General features: G+C 47.2%; 1 protein-coding gene across 2 annotated transcripts in view; it reads left to right on the plus strand.

The window, feature by feature from the left end:
- The first annotated feature begins 1296 nt into the window (after nt 1-1296).
- Nucleotides 1297-27137, plus strand: part of LOC119221963 (prickle-like protein 2) — a 30119-nt gene continuing 4278 nt past the window's right edge. The window contains exons 1-4 of one of the 2 annotated variants that reach the window (XM_062562496.1): nt 1297-1794; nt 22854-23038; nt 26396-26509; nt 26606-26743. In XM_062562496.1, the coding sequence (XP_062418480.1) occupies nt 22907-23038; nt 26396-26509; nt 26606-26743 (384 nt within the window). In that variant the 5' untranslated portion in view covers nt 1297-1794; nt 22854-22906. The remainder of the gene's footprint in view (nt 1795-22853; nt 23039-26395; nt 26510-26605; nt 26744-27137) is intronic. The other variant, XM_037478233.2, reaches the window with a different exon arrangement.

The raw sequence follows: 27137 nt of genomic DNA on the forward strand, positions 1-27137 counted from the left end.
AGGTGGAATAAAGCATCCTGAAGTTACACAACTATGTGCTGGACAACAGAAACCAGACACAGATCACATATGTTTTGGAAGATGGTCCTGTGAAATATTTTACAATCAAAATGTGAAATCTCTGGAATACATAATAAATATGATCGCTTCTCATCACCAAACAGCTTACAAATATGAACTGCAGCTTACAACACTGGCCTGTGTGTGATCATTTTGGGGGCGTGGCTTTGGCGGGAGGGCCAAAAGGGGGCGGGGGCTGTCAGTGTTTGCGACCATTTCAGGACCCGGTGCTGTTTTGTTTGTGATTCCCGGCGTTTCTGGGCTCCATCCGGCCCACCTTCAATCATTCCAACATTTCTACTGGTTGCCCTTGTCCAGCCTGAGTCTTTTGTCCTTGGACCAATGTTTTTCTTTCCCATCTCTCTTTGCAGAAGGGCTGCTCATTGTTTGTGACGATGATTCAACCAGAGGTGCTCAGCTTCCGTCCAAGCCCCACGCCAAAGAAACCGTGTCTTCACAAAAACAAGAATTCCAAAATAGCTCCTCCCACCTCACTACACAGAAGGGCACTTATCACAGGTCAGTGCTTGGTTACGGATCTCACTCTGTGACTTTTTGTTCTTTTTTTACTGCCTTTACCCTTTTCCTTGGGAAAATTACCGTGGGTCAGAACTCATTGTACTGAAATGTGGCTGAAGCCTTGATGGATTGATTCACACGAGTGAGTCACAGCTCACAAGCGGCGATGAATACTGTGCATTTGTAATACATCTTCCCGCTGTGTCTTTTATCCGCAGTCAAAAAACACCTCATGTCTGCTAAAAGTTATTAGAAATAAGAAGGAAAAAAGGTTATGGTCCAATGATTTTTCCTAAAATATCCCCTGACCCCACCCTTCCCAAACCAGAGCAAAGTATGTCAAATCCTCCCGGAGATTTCTCCGGATTTAGTTACATCTCCCCTAAAACACACCCGCATAAATACTCCTGTTATTCTAATCAGAGGCCGTGTGCCGCGCAGGGATTGGCTGATGGCTGATGACTCACTCCGACAGGCTGGTGTGGGGCTGGCGGAGGAGAGGGTGGGTGGATGTGTGGGTTGGTTTTTAGGTGGTGGTAGAAAGAAAAGACAGGGAGGCGGGAGCAAAGATTTCTCTCTCTCTCTCCCTCTCCTTCTTTCTCCCTCTCCCTCCCTCTCTCTCTCCCTCTCCCTCTCTCTCTCTCCCTCTCCCTCTCTCTCTCTCTCTCTCTCTCTCTCTCTCTCTCCCTCCCTCTCTCTCTCTCTCTCTCTCCCTCTCGCTCTCTCTCAGCTTGTGCGCATTGTTGTTGCCAGAGCACGCTGGTTCTCACACCCTGACGCACAACATAAATACTTACAGGGGGGACTCGACTTGATCTACAAAGACTTTCTCACTGTTATTTCTTTCTTATTGGCCCATCTTCTCGGCCATGGCCGCCTGTTACCAGACCTAAGGAGAGAAAGAGAGCCCAGAGGGGAGAGAGAGAGAGAGAGAGAGAGAGAGAGAGAGAGAGAGAGAGAGAGAGAGAGAGAGGGAGAGAGACCTGTGCTGATGACAGAAGCTGCAGCCTTCCCTCTGTTGCTGCTACAGTACGTGTGAAAGAGGGAGAGGCAGCAGTAACTCGCTCTGAGCTTCGCATTGCAGAGCGAGAGACGTTCAGTCCTGTGGTTTGTGTCCGGCGTGAAACGCTCGGTCCCCCGAGAACCTCCACCTCCACCTCCACCTCCGCCCCCGCCTCGCACCACCAGGACTCCGGCAGCATCCGCAGAGAATAGGTGAGTCTTGATATCCTCATGGAAAGCTCCTCTTGATGGGATGGAGATAAGAACAATAACAGGAATGTGTTGATTTGACAAGCAGGAGGGGCTGAAAGTTCTCTTAAAAAAGAAAAGAAAAGCGTCCATCATTAGTGGGTTGTGCATTGGCATGTGATGTGTGTGTGTGTGTGTATGTGTGTGGGTGTTTTCCTTCTTTTTTACATGACTGCTGAGCGTTGTGTGTTAGTTTGAGTGAAGGCTTGTTTATCCCTTTGACTGACAAGTGAGGGAGACATCAGGGACTTGTTGGAAGAGGGGAGGGGGTGAGGGTGGAATCTATCTGATCCCCCCCCCCATGTGTAGATCCATGTGTACCTGATGGAGAAAGTGGGTGGAGTGAGGAGCATTACTGTAATCTCAGCCTTGGGGGGAGCATTAAGGGGGGGGCGGGGATTCGATGGAATGCAGCCTGTGCACGCGCCTCGCGATTATTTATCGCTGTCGGGAAGATCTGCAGCTGTGTGCACGTCAGACGTGCACTGTTTTCTCTCCACTCCTTTTGTCTCGACCTGCGTCTCACTGAAGATCGTGAGAACGGACCCTGATCAAAGTCCTGCCGCTTATGTAAGGAGGCTTTTCAGCACCCTGGAGAGCTCTCGAAAACAGAGCCGACGTTCGAATCCTATATTCAGCTAATGAGCCAGATTATGAAAGACCCCCCCCGTTCTGTAATATATGCAAATTGGCCCCGTTGGACTGGATGTCTAAAAGTGATGACACGTATCAAATTCTTCATGTTTATTTGGATTCGGGCCTCGAACGAGCTCAAACTTCCCGACACGAAGCCGTCTCCGATTCCATTCGAGCCAAACGCCGCAGCGCCTCTTCTTCCTCCTCTTCCTCCTCCTCCTCCTCCTCCATGTTAACGAGTGACACTTGTAGCCTGTGTGTGTTTGTGTGTGTGTGTGTGTAATGGAAACAGCGGCTCGGTCCAGAATTCTGTCCTCCGGTGCACCACTTGTTGAACCAAAGTTTCACCGCTTACTTTTGGGCCCTTGTGTTTTTTTGTATGTGAGCCTCGGGGGTCTCCGGGTGGGGGCCGCGAGGTGTGAGGAGTGTGTGTGGATGTTTTAGTCCCCTGAGACGTGACCGGGAAGGGGGGGGGGGGGGACTGAGCTGCCATTGAGGGTGACAAAGAAAAGCCGCTGAAACAGATAAGCTGTCAGCGACCGTGGCTTTGAGGAATCGGCCCCCAGCCCCCCTACTGACCCCACCACGTACCTTCCTCACTCATTCCTCAAAATATCCCCCCCTCCCTTTCCCCCCCCTCAACCATCCATCTATATTTCCCCCCATCCCTCTTCCCCCCCTCCCTCCCCGCTCGCTCTGGTCGCCACAGAAACGGCTGATTCAGGAAGGGTGGGCGGATGTCTCTGAGCTCTCGCTGCTCTGCCCCATGCGGAGCCTTCAAAGTACATGTTTGCCTCTGAGATGCTTCCTTGGCCCCTCGATGCTGCTGACAGCTCAGGTGGCTCAGTCACATGTTACGCAATCGCACAAAGGCTGTTTGCCCCCCCCCACCCCTCCTCGCACGAAACGGAAATGTTTTGTTGTTTCCAGGGACCGTCCAGGTTGAGCTGGATTAAAACACAGGAAAGCTCGTCACGGCCTCTTTGGTTCACGGCCTCCTTCATTTGTGCTTGTGGCGTCCGTCTCTCGGTCAACCAATTAAGCGCTTGGTTGGTCCCGAGAGGTTGGAGGCCTATTTTCTGCCTAAACATACGACGGGTCGGACTCCCACTGCGAGTGTTTAAAAGACCGAGGTGATTAATAATGTAGTAAACCATGACTGAGTCGTTCCATAATAGATACGCTATGACCTTTCTCTTACATAAGGTCAATGACGCAGAATGGGAGTGATGGCGTACCGAATTGAAATGAACTGATGGAATCTGACGGAAGAATGTTGGATGGATAAACCCCCCCCGTCTTGGTTTCAGCGGCAGCCCTCCCACTCAAAACCCAAACAAAAACAGCACCCATTTTCTTCTGCAATCACGGATCACAAATTCATCACTGGCTATTTTTATTATTATTCGTGTTTGTGGCCCTTTTATCCATTTTGTTGCATGCTCAGGATGGCTCCGGTTGCCATGGTGATAATATGTACAGTAGCAAAAAACCCCACTGCCATTTGGAAAGAAAGAAGGAATGAAACCGGCACTGCAGGACCCCAGGAGCTGGTCCTGCTGCGCCTGATGAGATTAAGACAAGAACCCGTGAGGAGGAGCGAGGAGGACCAGCTCCGTCTCTTTGGGTCGAGCTCACAGCCATTGGCCCATCAAAAAATGTACATGCAGGAAATATTATCGGACCATTCACAGTTCTTCACATTCAAAGAGCACCCCCGGGAGCCCGATCTGATTCAACGTCTCCTCGTGGCTTCTGCTTGGCGAAGGAGAAGGTGTTTTGAGGCCGGTGCGCCGCAGGCCGCGTAGACCAGACCAGAGCGAGAGGAAGGAAACGGGAATCCACGCGGCGGATCGCCACGCGGGGACGGCAGCGTGTCACCACGCCTCGCAGGGACACTTTGGGATCGCTTCGGGTCGCTGGTTCCCTCTCATGTGTGAAAGCATCCGGGTGTAAATGTGCGACGAGGAGGAGGCAACCCGTAACATCAGGCCCTTTGATGGTTTAATGGTTACACAACAAAAAAAACTGTGCCACAAAGGTAAGTTCTATAAAAACAGAAAACCTTGGATACTTCAAAAGCCGCAGATATGTTTGTCCTACGGTCAAAAGAAAAATACGTCCACATAACTCAACAAAACTACTAAATGTCACTGTGAATCTAAATATAAGAAAACTAAGCTTAAGCTTTTAAGGGAGACTAATATAGAAACCGCAGGTGCAAAGGGACAAAAACTCCCTCCAACACAACAAGACCCTTGTTGAGCGCACAAAGGAGAAGCCCTGTGCACTTCTATAATCATTCATGAGTAAACACATGAATGTGTTGCGGTTGTGAGGTAACCAGGGAAGTGTTTGTTATGCATTTTCAAAATTCTGCATAGAGTGAGGCCTTTCTTTTGACATTCAGATCAGGTCCTTTCGAATGAGAACATTCCTCATTACACCCTGAATGTACGAAAGTCTCCTTAGTGACTAGGAAACGTTGCAGTCAAGCCCTGCAGTCGACTGACCGTAATTCAAAAGGCATTAAAGAGGAAACATTGTTCATAACCAGCATCTTACTAACGTCACACTGCGCTCCAGGAGCCACAAGGTCAGATGTAGCTAATTAATCTGTCTTCGGAGGGTGTGACGGAGCCCCGTAACTGAGCAAAGCTACGTCACATGTGGAGAGAAGCATTGGGTCCCAACCTAGATCGAGATAAAACTGTCTGAGAACGATCTACTGTAAATCAGCCCGATTCACCAAGATAATAAAGACGCACAATCATGCATGATGAAGGTAAACCCGAACCTCTAACTGTCCACCAGGAGCCTTTTGCAGGAATAAATCACCGGGGAGACGCTGCTATCCTCTGCCACATCTTCTGCTGCTCATATAATGGATTGGAATAATAAAAAAAACCTGCTTTTTCTTACTGTCACTAAATCTCACAAAAAAGCCCAGAGGTTATTTCTCTGTGCCATTGACCTTCCTGCTGCTGTAAGTATACTCGCCACAGCTGAAAAACATCCCAACGTCTACACCAATAGCATAATGTAATATCTGCACTGCACTACTGAAATAAATTCTTAAACCTTCCATCGATGAGTTGATGTAGTCGGCAGATCTGTCAAAGTTTCTTCACACAGAATCCTCATTTCAGAAGCTGTGTTTACCAGCAGTGCGTCATTCAGAGAGAAAACCAGCGTAAAGGAGGTTTATTCCATGATTTAAACCCGTCTGACGCAGAGCCTCGACATCGGCAAAGAGTACTACTGCTCATTGGTCCGTGCTGCACCAAACACAGATGTGCAGGATTCTCAATAGCATTTGGTTTGTCTGGTGACCCAGGAATAAGGAACATTTATTACCAAAATATGTCAAACCTACAAGGATTTTGACTTAAGACAGTAAGAAAATGGACAACAAGACAGATAAGACAACATTGTGCAAGAAAATTACATGTTAACTTTACAAATGTACAATTTGACTGGTAAATGAGAGTACGGGCTACGTGCTGGGGGGGAATAAGCAATTTAAAAATAAAGGATAAGACAAATCTAGACCCAATACGGGAAGTAGACGCAGCAACAGACCAACACGAGATCACAAGGCCACAGAAAACAACAGCGAGATCAAGAAGGAATCTGCATCTGGACAATAATAAAGACGTTAAACCACGTTAAAGATTCAATCAAAACCAGAAAATGAGAAGAAGCTTTGGTTGCTTGAGCTGAAGGAACGCCTCATGCGTGTAGATGAGTTCTGCCCATGTGATGTACCCAGAGAAGACCTAAGAACTTGAGCAGAAAGATCGTCCTCCTCTTCTTTGGTGAGCGGATGATCGAGCAGAGGGCGTTTCTTCCTGTATTGACTTCCTCCAATAAGCCCCCCCTCCTTCCCCACTCGGTTATTCTGCTGGCGGATTGGGGCCGTGGAGGGAATGTCCTCAAAAAAAATAAAAAGAAGAAAAATTGTGCCACTGGGAATTCATGCGGTTCCCATCTTTCAGTGATCGTTGGCTGTGGATGAAACGCCTCCAAACCACCAAACCACAGGGTGAGTATTTGGCCCCCGAAGTGCATCCCGGGTGAGTCCCGGGCGCCACGTTGAAGCCCTTAATCGGTTAGAATAAACCAATTAGTACCTCGCTCATTACAGTGACAATCCTTTTCCTAAAGCCGACGTCCACAGCTCGTTCCCGTTCTCTGGCGTAGCCGCTGCGACTTGGCATCGCGACGCTCCCCTGCTCTTCTCCCGCCTTGTTGGGCCTCCAGTTCAAAATGTCCTCCACATACAGGCGCAGGGGGGGGAGTTTAACTTCGATCTCAGCACTTTCCCCCTGATTCTCTGAGCCGCCTCCATAAAGTGCTGACTGGCTCACTGGGAGAACATCATGCGGCTTGTGCTTAGTCAGAGGAAGAGCGCTTCCCTCAAGTTAAAAGTTGCATCCAGAGAGCGGCTGCAGGTGATTGGATTCTTCTTCAGGAGAGAGAGAGAGAGAGAGAGAGAGAGAGAGAGAGTGGATTTTGGGTTCTAGTTTGCCCTCGCCGCCGGCTGATGGATACATGGAAGCTTAACTCCGTCCCCCGAGGTTCCGGCGCTCGCTCTGTCCTCGCAGTAATGGCTTCATTACTGGGATTCTGAAGTAGCGTTATCCGACCCACCAACATGGGTACACACACACACACACACACACACGCACACAAACATTCACACAAACACACACACTTTGTCATGTTATCCTTGACGTTTGGGGACATTGACTCATTCATTTCCTGGAGACATACTCTAACCTAGACTAAATCAATTTTTCCCAATTAAATATAGTGATTTACAAGCAAGGGACGATCGTTTTGGCCCTTTAGCAAAGACAAGTCCCCACAATTTTCCTGTGTAAACATAATTACGCCCCCCCCTCCCCCCCGTACGCACACACGCACACCAGTGGAGTGCATTGCAATAAAAACGCTAAAAGCAATAAATATCCAGAAGTTGAGTATCCGAAAAAGATAAAAAGTTTGAGGGTCCTGTGTGACTCCGTTAAGATGAAATGTGGAGTCGCTCCTGAAATCCCCAAAAAAGTCCCCACAGAAAAAAACAGGTTGCATTTATTCTGCATATGCGTCAAGTTTGACGAAACGTCCTGCTAAAATAATCAAAAGCTGCAGCAGGGGAGAATTGCAGGAAAATGTTCCTTTTCTACGATCAATCCCAGAAATAAAGTCAACAAACAGGTAGCTGAGTGAAGTCATCTCTTTGTCTGAGACGTTCTTTAGAACTAAAACACAGACAATGAAAAGTATACACAAGAGTACGATGCTCTATAAGTTCCTATTTTGGACAAAGACAATGTTTGCATCCCTGGATATGGAAATGTGTTCTCTGCTCATCTCTTGCTGGCTTTATTGTGCTTTTACAGTCCAGTGACACCAGCTGTGGTACCCAACTGCTTAATAACATTTCCTGCCCACTGGCCAGCTGATTCCTCTCGAATGATTAATTAATCAAGCCGGCCCAGTTGGACAAAAGGCAACAGAGGATTTTGCTTTTCAAGTCCTGCCAGGTTCTGAAGATTACTTTAATTCTCAAAAGTCTTAGATACCCAATAAACGGTTTATGACTCACTAGAATTTAATTGTAGGAAACACAGATTTAGCTTTTCATTGATTACACAGTGAACAAAGACTCCGCGGTTTAGCGGGAACATTTCTGTTCCTTAATCCCAGCGACTCGTGATCTCCAGGTGAGGTGGGGGTTCGCTTTTATTCTAAGATCTGTAGCTTTAGTTTCTATCTTTATCCTCGCAACCTATTTTCACTTCCACAGTGCATCTGTCAAACTGTTTCCCTTCAAAAATCGACTCATTCCGATCCTTTTCATTCAGGGATAAGAGTCAGTGGCTGTGTGGGCTCTGTGAGGGGCGGGGCTTAGCAAAAAGTGAGTGACATTGAAGGACATGGATCTGGATTTGCAGTGGTGTTGGTGACCACACCGGTGCTGCATGAACAGACAACCTTTCAGAAGGCCTCCTGCTCGTTGTTGCCTCCAAAGGGCATTTTACCAACTGGAACGTTGTTCGAGCTTTCCAGGTCACCGAGAGACGAAAGGACAAGGGCGCATAGATAAGCAGCTGGAAAGAAGCACCCCCCCCCCCCCAGATGTCCTCCATCACGGTCCGGCGGGGGGCCTTAGATGTGGCCGTCATCCCCCCATATGGCTCCAGCTGCAGCCAATCGAACGAGGACAAGAAGATCCAACATGGCAGACTGTTGCTTTGCCTCACATCTTCATACCAACCTTCAATCTTTCTCCTCAAATCAAGTCTCCTGACCTCCTCCGCAGCCTCGTTCCACTCCAGTCGGATTCAGAGTGATGGATCCTCTTCTCGAATCAAAAAACACTTCATGATTAAGGAAAGTATGGCCAGTAAAGTCATTCAATAAACTATTTGTATCAGGTGGAGAGGGAATAATCAGAGTAGGATTAATCGACAGTTTCAAGGAGCTGCTTCATGCTGCCCTAATAAGACGGTTATATAACATCAGCTACACATTCATGTTTTATAGCAATAAAGTACAGCACGATACGCACAGACAGAATCTCTCTTAAGGAGATTTGGAGACCTTGCTAATCATCATTTACATATATTAAGTCTGAAGCGACTCAATCCGCGGTTTCCTCTCATGAGATCTGATCGAGGATGTGATGTGAGCAAAGCTGTTAACCACACACACACACACACACACACACACATGCTGAAATACCTCCAGCCAGGCGATCATCCCCGTCGCTGCAGCACCTGCCTCCCATCAGCCTCCCATCGGCCCCCCATCGGTCCCACATCGGCCCCCCATCGGCCCCCTCGTCGGGCAGAACGAGATCCGCGTTAATCTGCAGCAGCTGAACATGGAGACGTGCTTCTGCTACGTCAATTTCATTTACCTAATGATACCTTTATTTTACCTAAAGGGTAAATTACAGGTATTTTTCAATATATTTTCCCATCTTTTGGTGTCCAAGTGAGTAACGGTTTCTTTAGTTGGTCCGGTATTGTGCGTCCGCTACACAAAGCGAGTGAGCAGCGTCGGTGACCTCGGTACAGATTGGTTTTTAATTAGACAAAGAGCCCTAAAAAGAAACAACAAAGATCTTCCTTCTCTCTCCTTCGGGTCTAGGAGAAGTCTGCGTTTGGAAAATGTGAACATCTTTAACCTTTGGCTCAAATAAAAACGCACGGCCAACAGATGGAATGACCTTGAAATGGACACATTTTTTTTAAAAGGCTGACGTTGTAATTCTAAATAACTGAAACACAAAATCGGCCCTTTGTTTGCACTCTGGTTCCATTTCGTATTTGCGGTGCAGACCTCTTTCTTATCTGGCATCCCTGAATGTTTTACCCCCCCCCCCTGTTTATTTTGATGCCCTACTTTACAAGTGGAGGAATTATGGGAATTATTTTGGCCTCCAGAGGATCATCATGGGCGATCCGGTAACAAGGCGGTAATCAAATTTGAGGTTTCAGCCAATGATTTTTTTTTCCAACAGCGGGTCGTCATGGTCGACTAACCCAACCCCCCCGAACCCCCCCACCCCTGCCGGGTGTCACGCATGGCCTCGCTCGGGCAAACCCTAACTCATCCACGATGGCTTTGGAGAAGCTAAGTGCTCTTAAACAGGTGTCATTAAATATCACTTATTAATAATCCAACAACATGCAGCCTGTTTGTGTCTCACAGGCTTCACCGAACAGACGAAAAACAACATTCAGCGCTTTTGGACGAGAGCTTGGTACAAAAAAAAAAAAACACAAGTAACCTTATAACTTGACAGAGCAATTTGTTACTGGGCCTTTAGCTGCTGAAATGAAGCCTTTCACCTTTTAAACAAGCCTTTAGTAAAAGTAGCCTTGTGTCTTGTACATCATATTTGTTGTTTTATTGGTGCAGATCAGATCTTTTTGTTTGTGGAGTTTAATGAAGTATTTTCATCCAACCATAGTTCCTACTTGCACTTCCTCGCTTTGGGGTGTGTGGATTGTCTTCACAAACCGCCTCATGAGTTCCACAGAGACACTGCTGATGGTAAAGTTTGGCGCTTTGAGTTGGCTTGTTGTTCTGTTATATTAAAAGCTCTCTAAAATAAGCTACGGTTTGCCCCTGCTTTGTTTGTGTGGAACCTGTGAGCGACCTTATTGTAACTGTGGGGGTGTGGCGCCGTGGAGGAGACGCTGTGTGTGGCTCGGGTGTAGTGGCGACCCGTCAATCGCCGGGTAGCCCCTCCCCAAAAAACACCGTCATGGTCTATTTGAAAATGTTCTCATAGACTTCTATCGGAAACAGAGGAGTCGCCACCCCCCCCCCCCCCTCTCCCCCAATGAATATTAGAGAATGCAAGTTTGCTTATGCTTTGGCTTCACTTCTCAGACCCGGAGGTGAGCAGATTAAAATCTTCGGTTTTAAACCTTCAAGCGACTTCAAGGCTGATCGGCCTCCCTTTCAGTTCAGTCACGCACCGACACTCCCGCCCCCCCCCCATCCCCTCTCCTCACCTCCATTGTCATCCCTTTAACGTCGCCCTGCATGATCTCCATCTGAATGGCTGTCTTTTCCTTTCAGCGAATCTCACTCAGGTATCTGCATCCCATCCGGTCGGCTTAAGCTATTTATTCTCTTTTGGGGCTTTGAAGCGTCTCTTATATCCAGAACGAGTGGGTATTGTAATTGTTCCTGTAATCCCACCTCGGCTCAGCCCACTGCCCCCCCCCCCCTCTCAGACACACACACACAGCCCTCGGTGCTGTAAACCCATTTAACCCGTCTCGTCGCTGCCCCTCAGCGGCACACACACTCACCAGCTAATGACCACCGGGTTTCTCATTAGTTTATTATGTCTTAGTGAGTCTTCAGTTCTGAGCTGCTGGCTCAATGACTTTTGGGCTGATGGTAACTGATCACCTCTGCACACAGGCAAAAATTGGCCTTTAACGAGAAATGTATATCTGTATATATCTTTTGCACTTGTTGCCTTGTCTCTTAATTCGTTCTTCAGCCACACGGACAAACCGCCATTTGTGCTGGAGAGCTGGCAGCAGTGAGGTCAAAGGTCGGTGGAGGGAAAAAAAACAGAAAAGGAAAAGGCTCCATTAGAGATAATGGTGGCGCCCGGTGGTCGACGTGTAATCATACTCCTGCCGGGAGACGCCCAATATAATTTTGCTCTGGAGTATTGTGGTCACAGAGGTGTAAGTGATTCTCACACACACACACACGCACACACACACACACACACACAGCGGCTTCCTGTCCCGTTCTGATTTGACATCCGATTCGATTCGTCCCCTTTTTTTTTTTGTATCGTCACAGTCGATTTTAACTTCTTGGTTCTCCTGTGGAGTCATGATTTGCAGTTGATGGTGTCGCCGCGCTGAAAAACGTTGGTTTTCAAAATAAAAGGGTCTGTGAACAAATGACGGAGGATGTCAAACGCAGCGCTTCCCGAGGCGTTGAGCACGTTGAAGCGGTTGGCGGCTCGTCCACGCGTAAAACTTCAGGCCCCCGCAAGCGGGACCCGTTCAAAACCTCCTTGTGGTTGCCGGGTCGGAGACGCCGGACGTGGAGAGACAACCGGCCTCCGGGCTGAGCACCAGGAGACGTCTGCGTGCATACGCACCGGGAGCAGTTAGCGCTCCCCATATGGCTGCCGCCACACATTTGTCGGCCCTTCTGTGTCGAGTTGATAGAAAAAGGGAAAAAAACAGCGTTTGCGACCAGTTTTCCTGCCAGTAAAAGAAGGATTATGGAAATATATTGATATTTACAACGTTATTTCTGGAGAGAGACTGCAGCTATTGTGAAGTTCACACGCCGCCGTCACATCGGATCCGAGCTGTTATCGGTCACAGGCGTCAGAGAAGAAAAAGACTCTTCTTAGTCCTGAATAAATGAAATTCATAATTTATGAGATGACGTCTGTGTGGAGCCTTTGAGTGCCATCATTAGCAAAGCTCCCTTTCAGCTCGCTGTGGGTTGCATATTAACTCCTTATACTTGCCAACAAAGAAAGTAAAATAGTGAAATTACTTTTCTTTGACGAATGAACTATAATTAAAATATCAGCTTATTTTCATTCAGTACCGAGCTCCTCTGTGGATTTATAGCACCGTGTTGTAAAAGCCGATGGATTTAAGGCAGTTTGATTTGATGGAGAAGTGATAAAAGAGGGAGGCTCTCCTCCCAAACCCACGACCACGTTACAGAGGGGGTAAACAGGCCTCTTTCCATTCACATCTCCTCAGTTTCGCAATAGAAAAGACGTTTGGAACATTTTACGAAATTTCCTCAATTTTGAAAAACGTTTTTGTCTTTGTGAGAGCTGATATTGAGTCCATGTTGTCACGTATAACATGACCAATAAAAGCTGTCATGAAAAAACAATTAACCCAAACACAACTGGAACTCTAGATGGTTGTTTTATTTCCTGCTCTTCTTCTTCTTCTCTGTTCAAAGCCGATGCAAACAACAACTGACCAGCAATTACAGGCTTGTTAATACTGTATCTAGTCCCCTCAATAAAGCAGTACTTTTAAATCAACCAATAAAACCTCTCTTTGTGTGGAGCCCACACGCCATTTTGTTCACAGCCGACGCGTGGAAGGAAGCAAATCCTTTTTAATTTTTTTTTACCATTACGTCACTCAAAAGTTACACAACAACTGCCATCCCCCCCCCCCCCCCCCACACCCCGAACCCAAAGACAACGCAGCACTTTCCCGGACCAGTGGTCCACAGGCCGGTCCACGCGTCTCCGCGCCTTGGGGACGGGCCCTGACATGCGCCTCCTCCCCCCCTCTCCCCGGGGGGGCGGGGGGGGTTGTGGCTTTTCGCTGCTTTAAAGTGTGCTCGCGTCACAGGAAAAGGAGAAGAGGGCTCAGCTGCTCTCCTCTCTGATGTTTCCATGCGAGGAGAAACCAGTGGGAGGACGTGTAAAAATGCATAGCAACAGTCTCTCCTGCCCGCATCGACATGCGCTCACGTGCACGGCCGGATAGACACACACTTCTGTACGGATATAGCGCACATTCACCCCCCACCCACCCGCCCTCAAACACAGGGCTCTGGGGAATAATAACGGCCCCCCGCGTTAAAGATTACACCCTCAGGCAAGCCATGTAAAACGGCCCCGCGCAACGGGAATCAGCCTCGAATTGAGAATCAGCCACCGGCTCTCAGGGGTCGCAGGACCCGATCCACACCCCTGTGAGTGTGTGTGTGTGTGTGTGTGTGTGAGTGCATGGGTCAGGGTTTTATCTATACTTTTGATGATTCTAAACATCGGTTCGGTTGCTTATCAATGCTGTTCATTCATAGATGAATCGACATTGATTCATTATTCTCGTAACTAAAGAAAGCAAAAAAAAACATTGATGACGATGGTTAGCTAGGTGCTTAGCTTCCATGCATTAGCTTGTCTATATGCTTGCGTCACCTGGAAGGACGGCCGCCCTGAATATGATTCTCTACAGATTTGGTCTCCCTGGCTCGTTGGCCAGGTTTTATTGCACTTGTGGCGACCAGAGCTCCCAGCATCCAGTAAAACGAGGCCACACTTTTCCCCTTAACTCCGCATCCCCCGGCGTGTGCTCACTTCGGCCTCCCTCCCTCCCCTTCCTCCCTCCCTCCTCGCCATCGTACCCGATTCCGTCCGTCCGTCACACCGCTTGGTAGAAAAAAGTGTGTTGGGAGGGGGGGGGCAGCGTCTCTTCTCCCTCGCTGAGACCCGCCGGCACAGAACTCTTCTATTTCAGGGCGTCCCACGCGCAGTGGGAGAGGAGCACGAATGTGTCACCCTTTAATTACAGCCTTTCAGGTTTCTGGGAGATTTGGTACATCTGTAGGTAAGAGGGTCCTACTTTGGATTCCAGGGTCACACCTCCAACACTGAACCAGTGTGTGTGTGTGTGTGTGTGTGTGTGTGTGTGTGCCTGTGTGTGTATTTTGGTCTGATTTAAGCATTTCGCTCGTACTTTTGTGATCCACAGCTTCTTTGCGGTAGAAGTGAGTTCTTCCTCCGGTTATTGATGACGATGCCCGGTGAGTAATGCAGATGGACAATGGGAGTGTGTGTTATGTTCCTGATTACATCACCAGTTTTGTCGCCTTGTTGGAGCTCTTTTGCTCTCTTTCGCCGAACGGCACAGCTTCTTATTCCTAACGGGTCAACACCCTTTTCAATTAATTTCTTGTTAGCCCTGATCCCAATAAGCTGCAGTAAGAATTTAATCCTCATAACTGGATTATGAGCTGATTGGCGCTGCCAGAGAACGCTTTTTCTTCTCTTTTCTTTTGACATGAAGTAATTGTGGGTTTTATCGACGGCCAATCAGAGCTGATCGGTTGCCGAGCAGCCGCATCGTTACAATCGGACGCTCGTCTTTGCGCAGAGGGAGATTTCTGCCCTTTACTCCGGAGGTCTAATGGCTGTTTTCACGAGTGCCCTTGATCAGGATTTTGTATACAGACCCCAGAGAGCCGTTGCACATACACACATACACACACACATACACACACACACACACACACCGTCTGTGCGACATACGAAACAAGATGGAGGAACGAAGGACGTCCCACGTCCAGATGGACGCGAGCCACCTCCCCCTCGTCTGCATTCCCCGCTTTAGACAAAAGGGGGGACGACATATTTTCCCGTTGAGCCCACGCTGCTGTTTCATTACATGCCTGAGAGTTGGTCGAGGGCCGCTGTGCCTGCTGAGCGAGGCCGACGCCATGGCGACCGGCTCCCGTGTCATTATCCTGGATGCGAGGTCGCCGCGCTGCATCCCCCTCACAACTCGGGGTTCGAAGGGAAGAGGAAGGGCTGGAAGTTTGAGGAGTGGAAGGTGTGGATGTTTTGTGAGTCTGTAGCAATCTGTGTGTGGGTGTGTGTCGGCCCAGACGGTCGATCCAAACTGCTTCCCCGCTGAGTCGCTTGAAGGCCATTTGCATCGGGACCCTGGCTGCGGTGAGGAGGACGATGCCTCGTCCCGTCCATCTGCCGCCCTGTAGATCCGATTACATCAGTCGATTGTGTCAGCGAGGAACTAGTAACTAGGAGCCGAGGAATGAAAGGCGGCGTTAATAAATCAAACCACATCAGGGTGATCAAACGCTATTTGTTTTGTTTTGTAAAAGCTTAGAAACGCTCTGATTGTTCCACTTCGAAACACCTTGGGGGTTAATCGCAGTCTCGGGCAGATAATCATCTGCTCCAGGAAGGACTCCGTGATCCATGTTTCTTCATCACGTGCGTTGAAGGTGCAGTTTAAGGTTCCCCTAAACCAGGAACACTACGAAACACTTCCGAAAGTAAGCATCATTTATTTGTTGTATCTGTGAGATGAATTGATACGTAAAGGGGCCTAAAGAGAGAATGCGTGTTGGACGAAACACAACCAAACTACACTGAAACTTGCCTACGCTTGTCACATCATCGGGTGCCATAATTTACCCAGAGACACATTGTTCAAGAGTTTGATGTTTTACAGCTTTTGCTCAGAGGGAAAAATAAACGACTGGATGATGTGTTTAACAACCACACACACACACACACGGAGTGAGAAGCAAATGTACCCAGTAAAGATCCTCAAGCCTCCCACTGTACTCTGGCTTTAACATTTCATCGGATGTGCTGCTGTCACGAGGAGGAAAAGATTCAGGCTCTTTCTGGGCCTCCGTTGTTTCGAGCACAAAGTAAAAAGCTCGTCACTGCAGGCGAGTCTACGACAGGCGGAGGATGATTAACCACCGCGCGCTGGAATAATAATTCTACACAGTGTTTGTTTACTTGTGAAATAATTACACACGGCAGTGAGATTGGCTGACAACCGAGAACCTGTCGGGACGATTAGTGTCCTATTTTGTTGTTTTTGAACATTAGTGTCCTCTTTTGTTCGCTTTTTAATCATCAGTGTCCTCTTTTGTTCGCCTTTTGATCATTAGTGTCCTCTTTTGTTCGGTATTTGTGTGGCTCACAGTGACGCCAGAGTGGAAACATTTAATTCTTATTTTTTGGATTGTCAATGATGATGATACCTCATCGCATTGATCAACGTTGAGTAAAAATATTCATGAAAAGCATAATAGCAATACGTGACGCTACAAACACAACGCTACGAACACGACCTGCTACAAACGTGAACCCTACAAACGCAGCGCTAGAAACACGACGCTACAAACGTGAGCGCTACAAAGGCGACGCTACAAATGCGACGCTGCAAACGCGACGCTGCAAACGCGACGCTGCAAACGCGACGCTGCAAACGCGACGCTGCAAACGTGACGCTGCATATGTGGCGCTACAAACGTGACGCTACAAACGCGGCGCTACAAACGCAGCGTTGCATACGTGACGCTACAAACGCGCCGCTACAAACGCAGCGTTGCATACGTGACGCTACAAACGCGGCGCTACAAACGCGACGCTACAAACGCGACGCTACAAACGTGGCGCTGCATATGTGGCGCTACAAACGCGCCGCAACAAACGCAGCGCTACAAACGCGACGCTACAAACAGGACTACAAACGCGTTTAGGAAAAACGTCATGGTGGGGCCTCAAATGTATGTATTTATTAATAGTCAAAAAGAAAAAGAAGACTACGATACGAATACGATGAATGCTTTACCAACAAGGGCGTTGGTCAAAGGAGAACGAGTCTCCGTCTGTGGGTTTATATTGTCAAATCAATACATTTCGACAGACACAAATGGGTGTTGTTCGGGGTTTTGCACACCAATTGGTTGCCAGGGCAACTCGAGGCGTTTTTCTTCTGACATGGCTGACTGCTGCCTGTGTCAGCTCCCCTCGGCGGAGAGAAATCACCATCGTCATAATCATAATCAAATTAAATACAGTTAAATAAAAATCCATACTGCCTTGCTGAACTCACTGGTCATAAAAACATTGTTTATTAATACAATTAGTGAGAACTAAAAGCCTAAAGAAAATGTCATTTTGGTTCAATGTTGTAATTCTTCTCTTAAGTTAATCACAGTTCTTTGTGAAATTGGTCAATGGCAACGTGACCGCTACAAACGCAGCATTAGAAACACGATGCTACAAACGCGACGCTACAAACGTGAACGCTAGAAACGCGGCGCTACAAACGTGAACGCTACAAATGTGGCGCTACAAACGTGACCGCTACAAACGTGACCGCTACAAACGCAGCACTAGAAACACGATGCTACAAACGCGACGCTACAAACGTGAACGCTAGAAACGCGGCGCTACAAACGTGAACGCTACAAATGTAGCGCTACAAACGTGACCGCTACAAACGTGACCGCTACAAACGTGACCGCTACAAACGTGACCGCTACAAACGCGACGCTACAAACGTGAACGCTAGAAACGCGGCGCTAGAAACGCGGCGCTAGAAACGCGGCGCTAGAAACGCGGCGCTACAAACGTGAGCGCTACAAATGCGGCGCTACAAACGCAGCGTTGCATATATGACGCTACAAACGCGACCATACAAACGCGACCATACAAACGCGACCATACAAACGCGACCATACAGACATTGACATATGTGGCGCTACAAACGCGCCGCAAAAACGCAGCGCTACAAACGCGACGCTATAAACAGGACTACAAACTCGTTTAGGAAAAACATGGTGGGGCCTCAAATGTAGGTATTTATTAATAGTCAAAAAGTCAAATGTATGGAAAAATAAGAACCTCTTTACACAACACCAAATCCTTGTTTAAAATAAATAACAAACACAAATCCCGTTTCCCACCCGAAGTGAAGCCACTCAAACGTGCATTCTCTCTACTGGCCACCAGGGGGCGACTCCTCTGGTGCTAAAGAAGTCAATTTGAAAACGACTCCACTTTCACCTTGATTTATTCCCTGAGTGCGCATTGTGAAGATAAGTTCATGGTCACGCTCCGTACAGCTCGGACACAGGAGTCGTCGCTGCGTGATCCTGCAGAGCCCCGCGGTTCATCCCGACTGTCAAGAGTTAATGGGCTGCGGTGCTTCAGCCCAAGCACCTCCTCTCATGTCAGCTTTTACATAAATAAGAGCCTTTTTCCCCTCCATAACTCCCTCCCCTTCTCTTTCTCTCATACGCACCCACTCAGAGCCTGTCAGAGGCACACGAGGATGGGAGGAGGAAGAAGGGAGGTGGGCGAAGCATGACACGTGAAAAAGGGAAAGCGTTGCTCTCATCCACAGCCCTCCATCTATTGTTTCTTCGTATTATTTCCCTCTGCTCCTTTTGTCAGATACCGTATGCGTTCAAGACTATTTTCTCTTGCTGACATCGGCGCTATTGTGAATTCATACGCAGAGCCTCTTCTCTTTGTTCTCAAAATTACCCAATTACCTAAAGATCTTCCCTCGCCTGGCACAGAGATGTTGATTAATCTCAGTTCATTTACGTGTAAATTAAGATACCGCTAATTGGATCCAACTGAAGGAGAGGCATATTATGAAGAAGAAAAAAATATTGAATCAGAGTCAGTAACGACTTATGATCTGAAAGGAATGATATGCCCACGGCAGATACGTCATCTGTTACATAACCCCGGTGTGATAAGAAAAAGAAGACTACGATACGAATATGATGAATGCTTTACCAACAAGGGCGTTGGTCAAAGGAGAACGAGTCTCCGTCTGTGGGTTTATAATGTCAAATCAATACATTTCGACAGACACAAATGGGTGTTGTTCGGGGCTTTGCACACCAATTGGTTGCCAGGGCAACTCAAGGCGTTTTTCTTCTGACATGGCTGACTGCTGCCTGTGTCAGCTCCCCTCGGCGGAGAGAAATCACCATCGTCATAATCATAATCAAATTAAATACAGTTAAATAAAAATCCATACTGCCTTGCTGAACTCACTGGTCATAAAAACATTGTTTATTAATACAATTAGTGAGAACTAAAAGCCTAAAGAAAATGTCATTTTGGTTAAATGTTGTAATTCTTCTCTTAAGTTAATCACAGTTCTTTGTGAAATTGGTCAATGGCACGAGAGCGCCCCCTATAAAGGGGATGAGGGTTCATCCTCATGTTGGGAATTTCTGTAGGCAGATGTAGAGACGTACAATGAAGGCACCTCAAGCCACTTTGAATTCATATCGTTTTCTGAAAACTGCTTCAATTTTACAAGGCACAAAGACTCTTAGTCTGAAGTTACCACATTGGGTGAGTTAGGATTTCATAACAGCTTTTTAACCTCCAGTAGGTGAAGACATTGAAAGAGCAGGGCACAGCTGTATGTCTGCTCAGAGCAGGCCATCCTTAAAAAACACAGAGGGACAAGGAGACGAGGCGACAAGGAGTCGAGGCGACAAGGAGTCGAGGCGACAAGGAGACGAGGAGACCAGTGACATCAGACCCTGAGAGACAAGCGTCGACGGCTCCCACAGTGAATTCAACAACAGAAGCTTTATGGGAGGTGGACATCCGACATGGGAAAGTCCGTCTGGCTTTGATACGAAAGGCGGTTGTTCAGTTCAATCAAACATGGGTTATCTTTTTGCAACACGTAACACAAAAGCTGTGGTTCCTGATATCTCACAAACACCTGGAGGGAAACGACATCTCGGCGCTTTTTGATCCATTTTGTTATCCAACGCTGAAAAATATGTTTGTTTATGTCCCCGTGAGACATTATCAAACACATGGCGTCTTTGTGCTAGTTGGCTATTTGCCCTCCTCCACTGTGATCGGACAGCTGGTTAAAAATAATAATAACAATATGTAAATAGTAGTAATAGTAATAGTTGTAAAAATACAACAAAGGGGAAAGTTGTGAGGGATTATACAGTATTGATTGGTTTGAAAGTGGTGGACATTGAATCAATGTTAATTACACAACCCCCATCCTTTCAACCAAATCCCCCCTCAACGTCCCTTCAGGGGCTTCTTTAAGGTTAAAAATGATTCATCACAGATTTTGCCAAAGACATCTATTAATAATTAATATATTTTGGGATTCATCTAAATATCTTTTTTTATTTAAAAATTATATTTTACATATCTACGACATAGAGAACACTGAAATATCCATCTCTACCCTCCACAAATATATGACCACTTCTTGTTCATGAGGCATGAGGCTGCTCCAAAGGATCCTCCAGGACACAGAAGGTCACAAGTAGCCTCTCGGCTCGCCGTGTGCTTCCGGCGGAGAACAGAGGAGTGTGTTGTGACTAACCCGTCGACCTGGCGAATGTGCGCTGAGTCAAAAAGTCACACACTCATCATCAGCGGCCTTCTGCACCCGGGCCCGAATGTGCATCCAGTCACAAGTTTGGGTGCAAAGACGACTCGATTTGCGTTGTTCAAACAATGCGCAGTGGGGACTTTGGAGTGAACCTCGATAGGAGGGTGTGAAGGTATCATTGGCCGAAGCGTGACGCTGTGAGGGTTAGGTTGGATTTGTTAACACCGGTTTGAGCAACAGAGACAAAAGAGGCGGATGTAAAACCAATTTATTCTTACTCTGATCACGTAATATTAAAACCCTTCATTTCGGGGCAGACATTTGATCGCAGGAGGCAAACACAGAGAACTGGGAGGCGACATCAGCGTTTGGTTTGACAGCCACTAGTTCAGAATTTTGGGGGGTTTTCCGACCATCACCGTCTTGTTTGTTGGCCATCGTCCTCTTTGTACTTTCTAAGTCCACATCTTCAGTTCGCATCTGTGTTTTTGTCCTGCGCCCACTTCATTGCCATGTTAGTTCTGGGCCGTCGGCGTCCTGGTTTTCAGGACTGAAGGTTCCCGCCTGGATAAAAACGCAGGTATAACTTGTACCATCAATCACTACTCTGTTTCATTTTCACTTTCCCATCAAGCCGTGTCACAAAGTCAGCGTGCGCAGTACCGCGGCACCAGCCATCACTGTTATCCATCACACTCGCAGTGTTCCCGCTGTGACATGTCAAAATGTCTGCCATGAAAAGGAGCTTATCCCAAAAGTTTGGGCCAAAAACCTTCACATAGCAAACTAAAATTCAAAGATTGATTATGCCGTAGATGGGAAATCCACAATTTCTTGGGAAAATCCCTTTGGTCAGAAACAACTGCGTGATATGTTTAGCTTAGCTTAGCTTAGCTTAGCTTAGCATAGCACAAACACTGGATGCAGGAGGGCAACCAAACTGACTCCACCAAAGCTGTCATTTAGTCTTTCATGACAACACTTACACTCAATAACAAGAAATGAATGCTTAGTGTGGTCTTAATGATTGAAGCCAGTTTTTACAGAACAGACGCAACACGTTTAACTAAAGCGACCGACTCAGTCCGAGAAATGTCAGCTTGGGTCTCTCGGGTTGGATCGGTGTGAAGCGTCGTCGCCGTCGGAAACGAGCCGCTGTATGAATTCTCTTTGGATCGGACGCGTCGGGGCCCCGGTGAGTTTTTTTTGTCAGGTAACAGCTGTGACCTTCATACGCGACCCGCGGACACAGAGAGCAGAAGAGTCAGCTCCCACGTCCCTGTTTTCTGGGCTGGCATCACCACATTCCTCCACTTCTTTTTCTATATTACAATAAACGCTCAATGATCACAATGGTTTATTTTAAATGAATCCCAGGTTCTGACAAAGTGTTTCCTTCCACTTTGACACTAATTGACTGTAATATCTCTGTGTTCATCAGCGCTATGAATAACAAGCCACGGGACGTAAACAGGACTCATTGTCGATGCCTCACTAAGTTTTCTGGTCGCCTGTGAAAACGAGACGCATTTCATTTTCATATTTTGGCGATTGAGGCGATACCTCCTCCCGTTAATTATTCATGTGTCATTAATCTGTGCAGCTGTTCTCCAGGCAGAAAGAAGGAGGAGGAGAAGTCGATCCCTTATCTATTTGTTCGAGCAAAGCGGTGAATGCAGATAGAGCGCCGCCTGCTGGCACCAAAAGTCTTTCATCTCTCTGATATTGGAAGGATTGTAGTAAGACTTTCCTGATCAGCAACTATGCAGATCCCTTCATATTCCTTCCACCTCCTTCACCGGGCCAATATTCAAATGTGTCTAAAACGCATTGTGACCAAACACACGTTGCTATGCCGACATGAGCATTCAGCTCAAAAGATCAAGCTGCTAGTTTGTCTGTTTGATGTACCTTAAATGCATTTTACATGAACATCTGGACCATTGATGTCCTTTTCTAGTGAGACAGAAATGTATGATTAGTTTTTTTTTCCACAGTCCAGGTGCAGAGATCTACATCTGCAGGTTCTGCATATAGCCCGGAATACCAATAGGAATAATAATGAGACTCCAATCCTCCCCACTGCTCAGCCTGCGCTCTCCCATTTCACTCCCATCTTCCTCTCCGCCTCACCCTCTGCTCTGTTTTCCTCCACAGGAATCCCTGTGCCCACGGAAGCGGTCCGTTTAGAGGAGAATGTTGTGACAGCCATGTCTCTGGAGATGGAGAAGACCATCACCAAGCTGATGTACGACTTCCAGAGGAACTCCACCTCCGATGATGACTCTGGATGTGCACTGGAGGAGTACGCCTGGGTCCCCCCCGGCCTTAGTCCCGAGCAGGTACACAGGCGCCGCCATCCTTCCTCTCACGTCGTATTTGACTCACCCCGGAGGTGGAGAGACTGCTAGGACGTTGTAAAAGCGGTTGTGTGACTTGTACTTAAAAATGTACACCTTAGAGGTGAAAAGACAGGGGTTCAAAGCCAACATTTACCCTCCACACGGCCCGCAACGTGGCATGACTGTGCTAACTGTGCTAACTGTGCTAACAGTGCTGATTGAGCGAACAGTGCTAACCGAGCGAACAGTGCAAAAGGCAACAGCGGGGGCGCCAAATGAGCGCAGTGCGGTCGCGATCACATGTCCTTTAACGTGCACAGAAAGGCAGGAGCCAGGCTGCATCGAGAGGTACGGGGAACGCACAATGACGCACACGGACCTCAGGTCAGACACTACTCTACTGAGGGCTTTGCATAATCGTTGTCTGCTGCTTTTTAAAATGCTCCGAATGTCTTAATGTCTTATAGAGAATGTAACATAAAATACTGCAGGAAAGTAGAGACCTGCGCCGCACACGCCGCTGCGTCGCTAGGCAACAGAGATCAGTCATGCCTCGTTGAAGGCTACTCACCTGTCTGATGGGGCCTGATTCACAATCTGCTTGCTCGTCTCCTCTTGCTGGTACTCAGAGATTAATATACGGCCCTCGCACAGCCCTCGCAAGGTCGCTAGCATGACATGTTAGCTGGTCAGTAATAAAGCTAGAAGTATCCCTAAGCTTGACCACGAAGGTGTATAAAAATGAAAACACAAAGACAAACACTTGTTTTGCTCTTGAGTGGTTCTTCAACGCGTGCTTTTTTCTTTCATCTTGCATAGCTTGATCCAATTAAATTGTACTGATCAGTCAGAAGCATTTCATTATCAGGGCAATAACCCCAAATCCCACAGATCTGAAAGCAAGGACCGCTAATGTTTTGTAAAACCCCCTTTAAGGTGCTAGAGTCTATTCAATCTGACGGGTGCGGGAGGGGTGAGGGGGTGAGGGGGGGGGGGGGGGGTTGGCAAATAAATCCATGCGACTGTCAGGCGCTTGCTGGAAGAAAAACTGTAAGGACATTTTTCAGCTGTCAGTGTTGAAGCTGACTGTGTGTAGGAAGCAAGTTCACAGGCCAACAGAACGACAACCATGACCGGCATCAGGAAAAGAAACCACAGACGGATCCGCCGATCTGAGGGAACAGATTTAATCAAACGCTGTTTCGGATTCTCTGTTATCAAAATATGCAATATGCAATATTAATAAGGCTCTTATTTATTCAAACGATCATGTGGACTCCCGCTTCACACAAAGCAATTTCCCTCGATCACCATCAAGCAGACAAATACAACATCTCCCAATAAATATGAGGGGAAAATGCCATTTATTGAATTTGTTGCACTAAGCCTCAATTTGTCCTGTATTGTAGTGTATCCTGGCAAACCCAAAGGAATAGAAGTCATTTGAGTCACTGAATATGTGGATGAATCTAATTGGATATTTGTGGTAATGTGTTTGTGTTTTCAAGTCTCACAATCCCCTGTCAGGACTCATTTGCAGTTTAAATGCCTTTTAATTGCACACAAGACCGAGGTAATGTAATCAGTTCGTGCACGTCCAGAGGAAGATTTTCCCCCATCATTTTCTTTCCAAGTTCACGCCCGTTGTTTTTCCGTCAGTTCGGACACAGAAAATAACGGCGCTCCGTTCGGCGTTATTGGGTATGAACACGTGTCTTGTGTTTATCGGGTAAGGGCTCCGTTAACGGGCAACAGGCTGAGCTGATAACAGTCATTTTCTCCAGTCAGCCATCTTGACAGGATGCTGAAAGAGGCAGCGTTCTCTCTCCTCCAGCAGCGGGTAGCGGGCAATTGTGGCAATTTTTCTTTTTTTATTCACTTTAATGTGATGGTCTTTCAGCCTGTCACTTCAGGTTCCTCTCCGCACAACCGTCATTAAAGTGACGTTTTAAAAGACAAAAAACACATTTCACGTTGTGCAGTAGAGCGCCGTCACAACCTACATGCTGCAGTTCACTACCGTTTCTAACCGCGATAAAACAGATCCAGGATCTCAACGTTGAATTAAGTGGCGATATCATTTGATAATCAACTCTTACTCTTCACTCTCCTTCAACTCTTTTTAGACAAATATTGGCAACAATAACCGCATGTTAAGTTGGGAAACATAATCAAAATGAAGATGGACAATTTAACTTTGGGAAATTACAAAGCACAAAGTTGTCTTTATTCAAGGGTGTGTTCTCTGAATTCTAGAGCTTCACGTATTGATTTCACTTCCCCTTTAAAACCCCGTCCTCACCTTCAAACGTCTCCTGCTCGCACATCGGCTCAATTTGCCTTTTCTGCTCAAACCGATTCCTCGCACTCCCCCACGAGCTGCGTCTTCATGCCGATGAACTAGAATCTGAGGGGCGCACAGACGCGCTTCCTTTCCCCCTCGCTCTCTGCCCCACTGATTATGCAAATTGCATCACAACAACCTCAGCAAAATAGCTCTGTACGTCGCGCTGAGCGGCCGGAACCTTTTGTGTCAACGGCTGTTTTGTGGCAAATTGAGATTGCTTTTCGCTTCTTTGAGTGTTTACTCCTCAAACACCAATCAAGATTTTCTATGTTTCAGCTCTCTTAACATGCAAATAGAAAAAGGAGGTTCAGGCCGAACATACAGAGTCGCACCGCGTAGTGAAAATAACACATTTCCATTAGAGCAGCGTGAATATCAGCCGTTCAAGGTTGTGTCTGAAGCAGCCGCGGCGCAGACCTCATTGTGTCACACTTTGTTTCAAAGGGCCGGGTTATGACAGAGAAAAGCCAAAACTAATTTCATCCACACTTAAACCTCGATGAATCCATCTGAAAGCCACGTGGGCTTCAAGTTGGCGGGTTTGTCGGAAGATTTTAATGAAATTAAGTTAACCCGGCTCACAGTGACTTAAATGGCTGTAATCAATATGTCTATCAATGATATACCACATGACTAGGATGTCTTTTTGGTCACCTTTCAACTCTTTTCCAGAAATTAAATATAATATTCATAGCTTTGTTTTAATAAACAAAACAACCTTTGAATGAGGCCTTCCCACCATCTTTGAGTCCGTCACGTTTCCGCCTGGAATGTAAGAAAGAAAACGCTGCCTCCAGCCAGAGCTGAAGCTACTTCAAGGTCACCACAATAATTATATTAATAATGACTTTGGCCACGGTGCTAATTACAATCTTCTTCTCAGCATGGTCCTCCTCATCATCCACAACTTCACAAAGAATTATTTTCCAGCTGTGGAAGTGATAAACTTTGAACTTTACATCAACCGTCTGCTGGTTTGATCACCGCATGTCTGATGCTGTTTGTTTCAGGTGCATCAGTATTATAACTCCTTGCCAGAGGAGAAGGTCCCTTATATAAACAGCCCTGGAGAGAAGTACCGCATCAAACAACTTCTCCACCAGCTGCCGCCACATGACAATGAGGTAAAAGTCACTTTGTAACAGCACAGAGCATTTGGTTCTTCACCACGACTTTCAGTGGTGGAGAACTTTCGCCTGACGATGAACCGTGTCGCTCAGGTGCGTTACTGCAACGGGTTGGACGAGGAGGAGAAACGAGAGCTCAAGCTCTTCAGCAACCAACGGAAGAAGGACAACCTGGGCCGGGGAAACATCCGTCCTTTCCCCCCCACCATGAACGGGGCCATCTGCGACAAGGTACACGCCGACAGTAGCGCCCCCCCCCCCCCGCTTGCCCTGCGTTGAAGATGTCAAAGGACAACAGGAGTGTAGCGTACTCTCGGTTGTGGCTCCCCCCGTTCTTCTGTTTGATGTTCGATCACATTCGAAAACATTCAAATCTTGAAAAGATCGTAAATTATTTCAAATTCAATTACCATCTTCTCACCCTCCCTTTCCACATCTTAGTTTGTATTCCACTTCTTCTCTTCCTCTCATGCCAACCCTACTTTACCCTACTCCTTTCCTTTCCTTGATGCTCCTTTCATCTCCTTTCCTTTCCCCTTTCCTGCTCCGATCTAATTTCTCTTTTTCCTCGCCACGCCTTTCTTTTTCGTTCCTTCCCTTTCCTCTCATCTAATTTCCTCTCCCT

Source organism: Pungitius pungitius, chromosome 1 (genome assembly GCF_949316345.1).
Source record: "Pungitius pungitius chromosome 1, fPunPun2.1, whole genome shotgun sequence".
NCBI classification, from domain to species: Eukaryota; Metazoa; Chordata; class Actinopteri; order Perciformes; family Gasterosteidae; genus Pungitius; species Pungitius pungitius.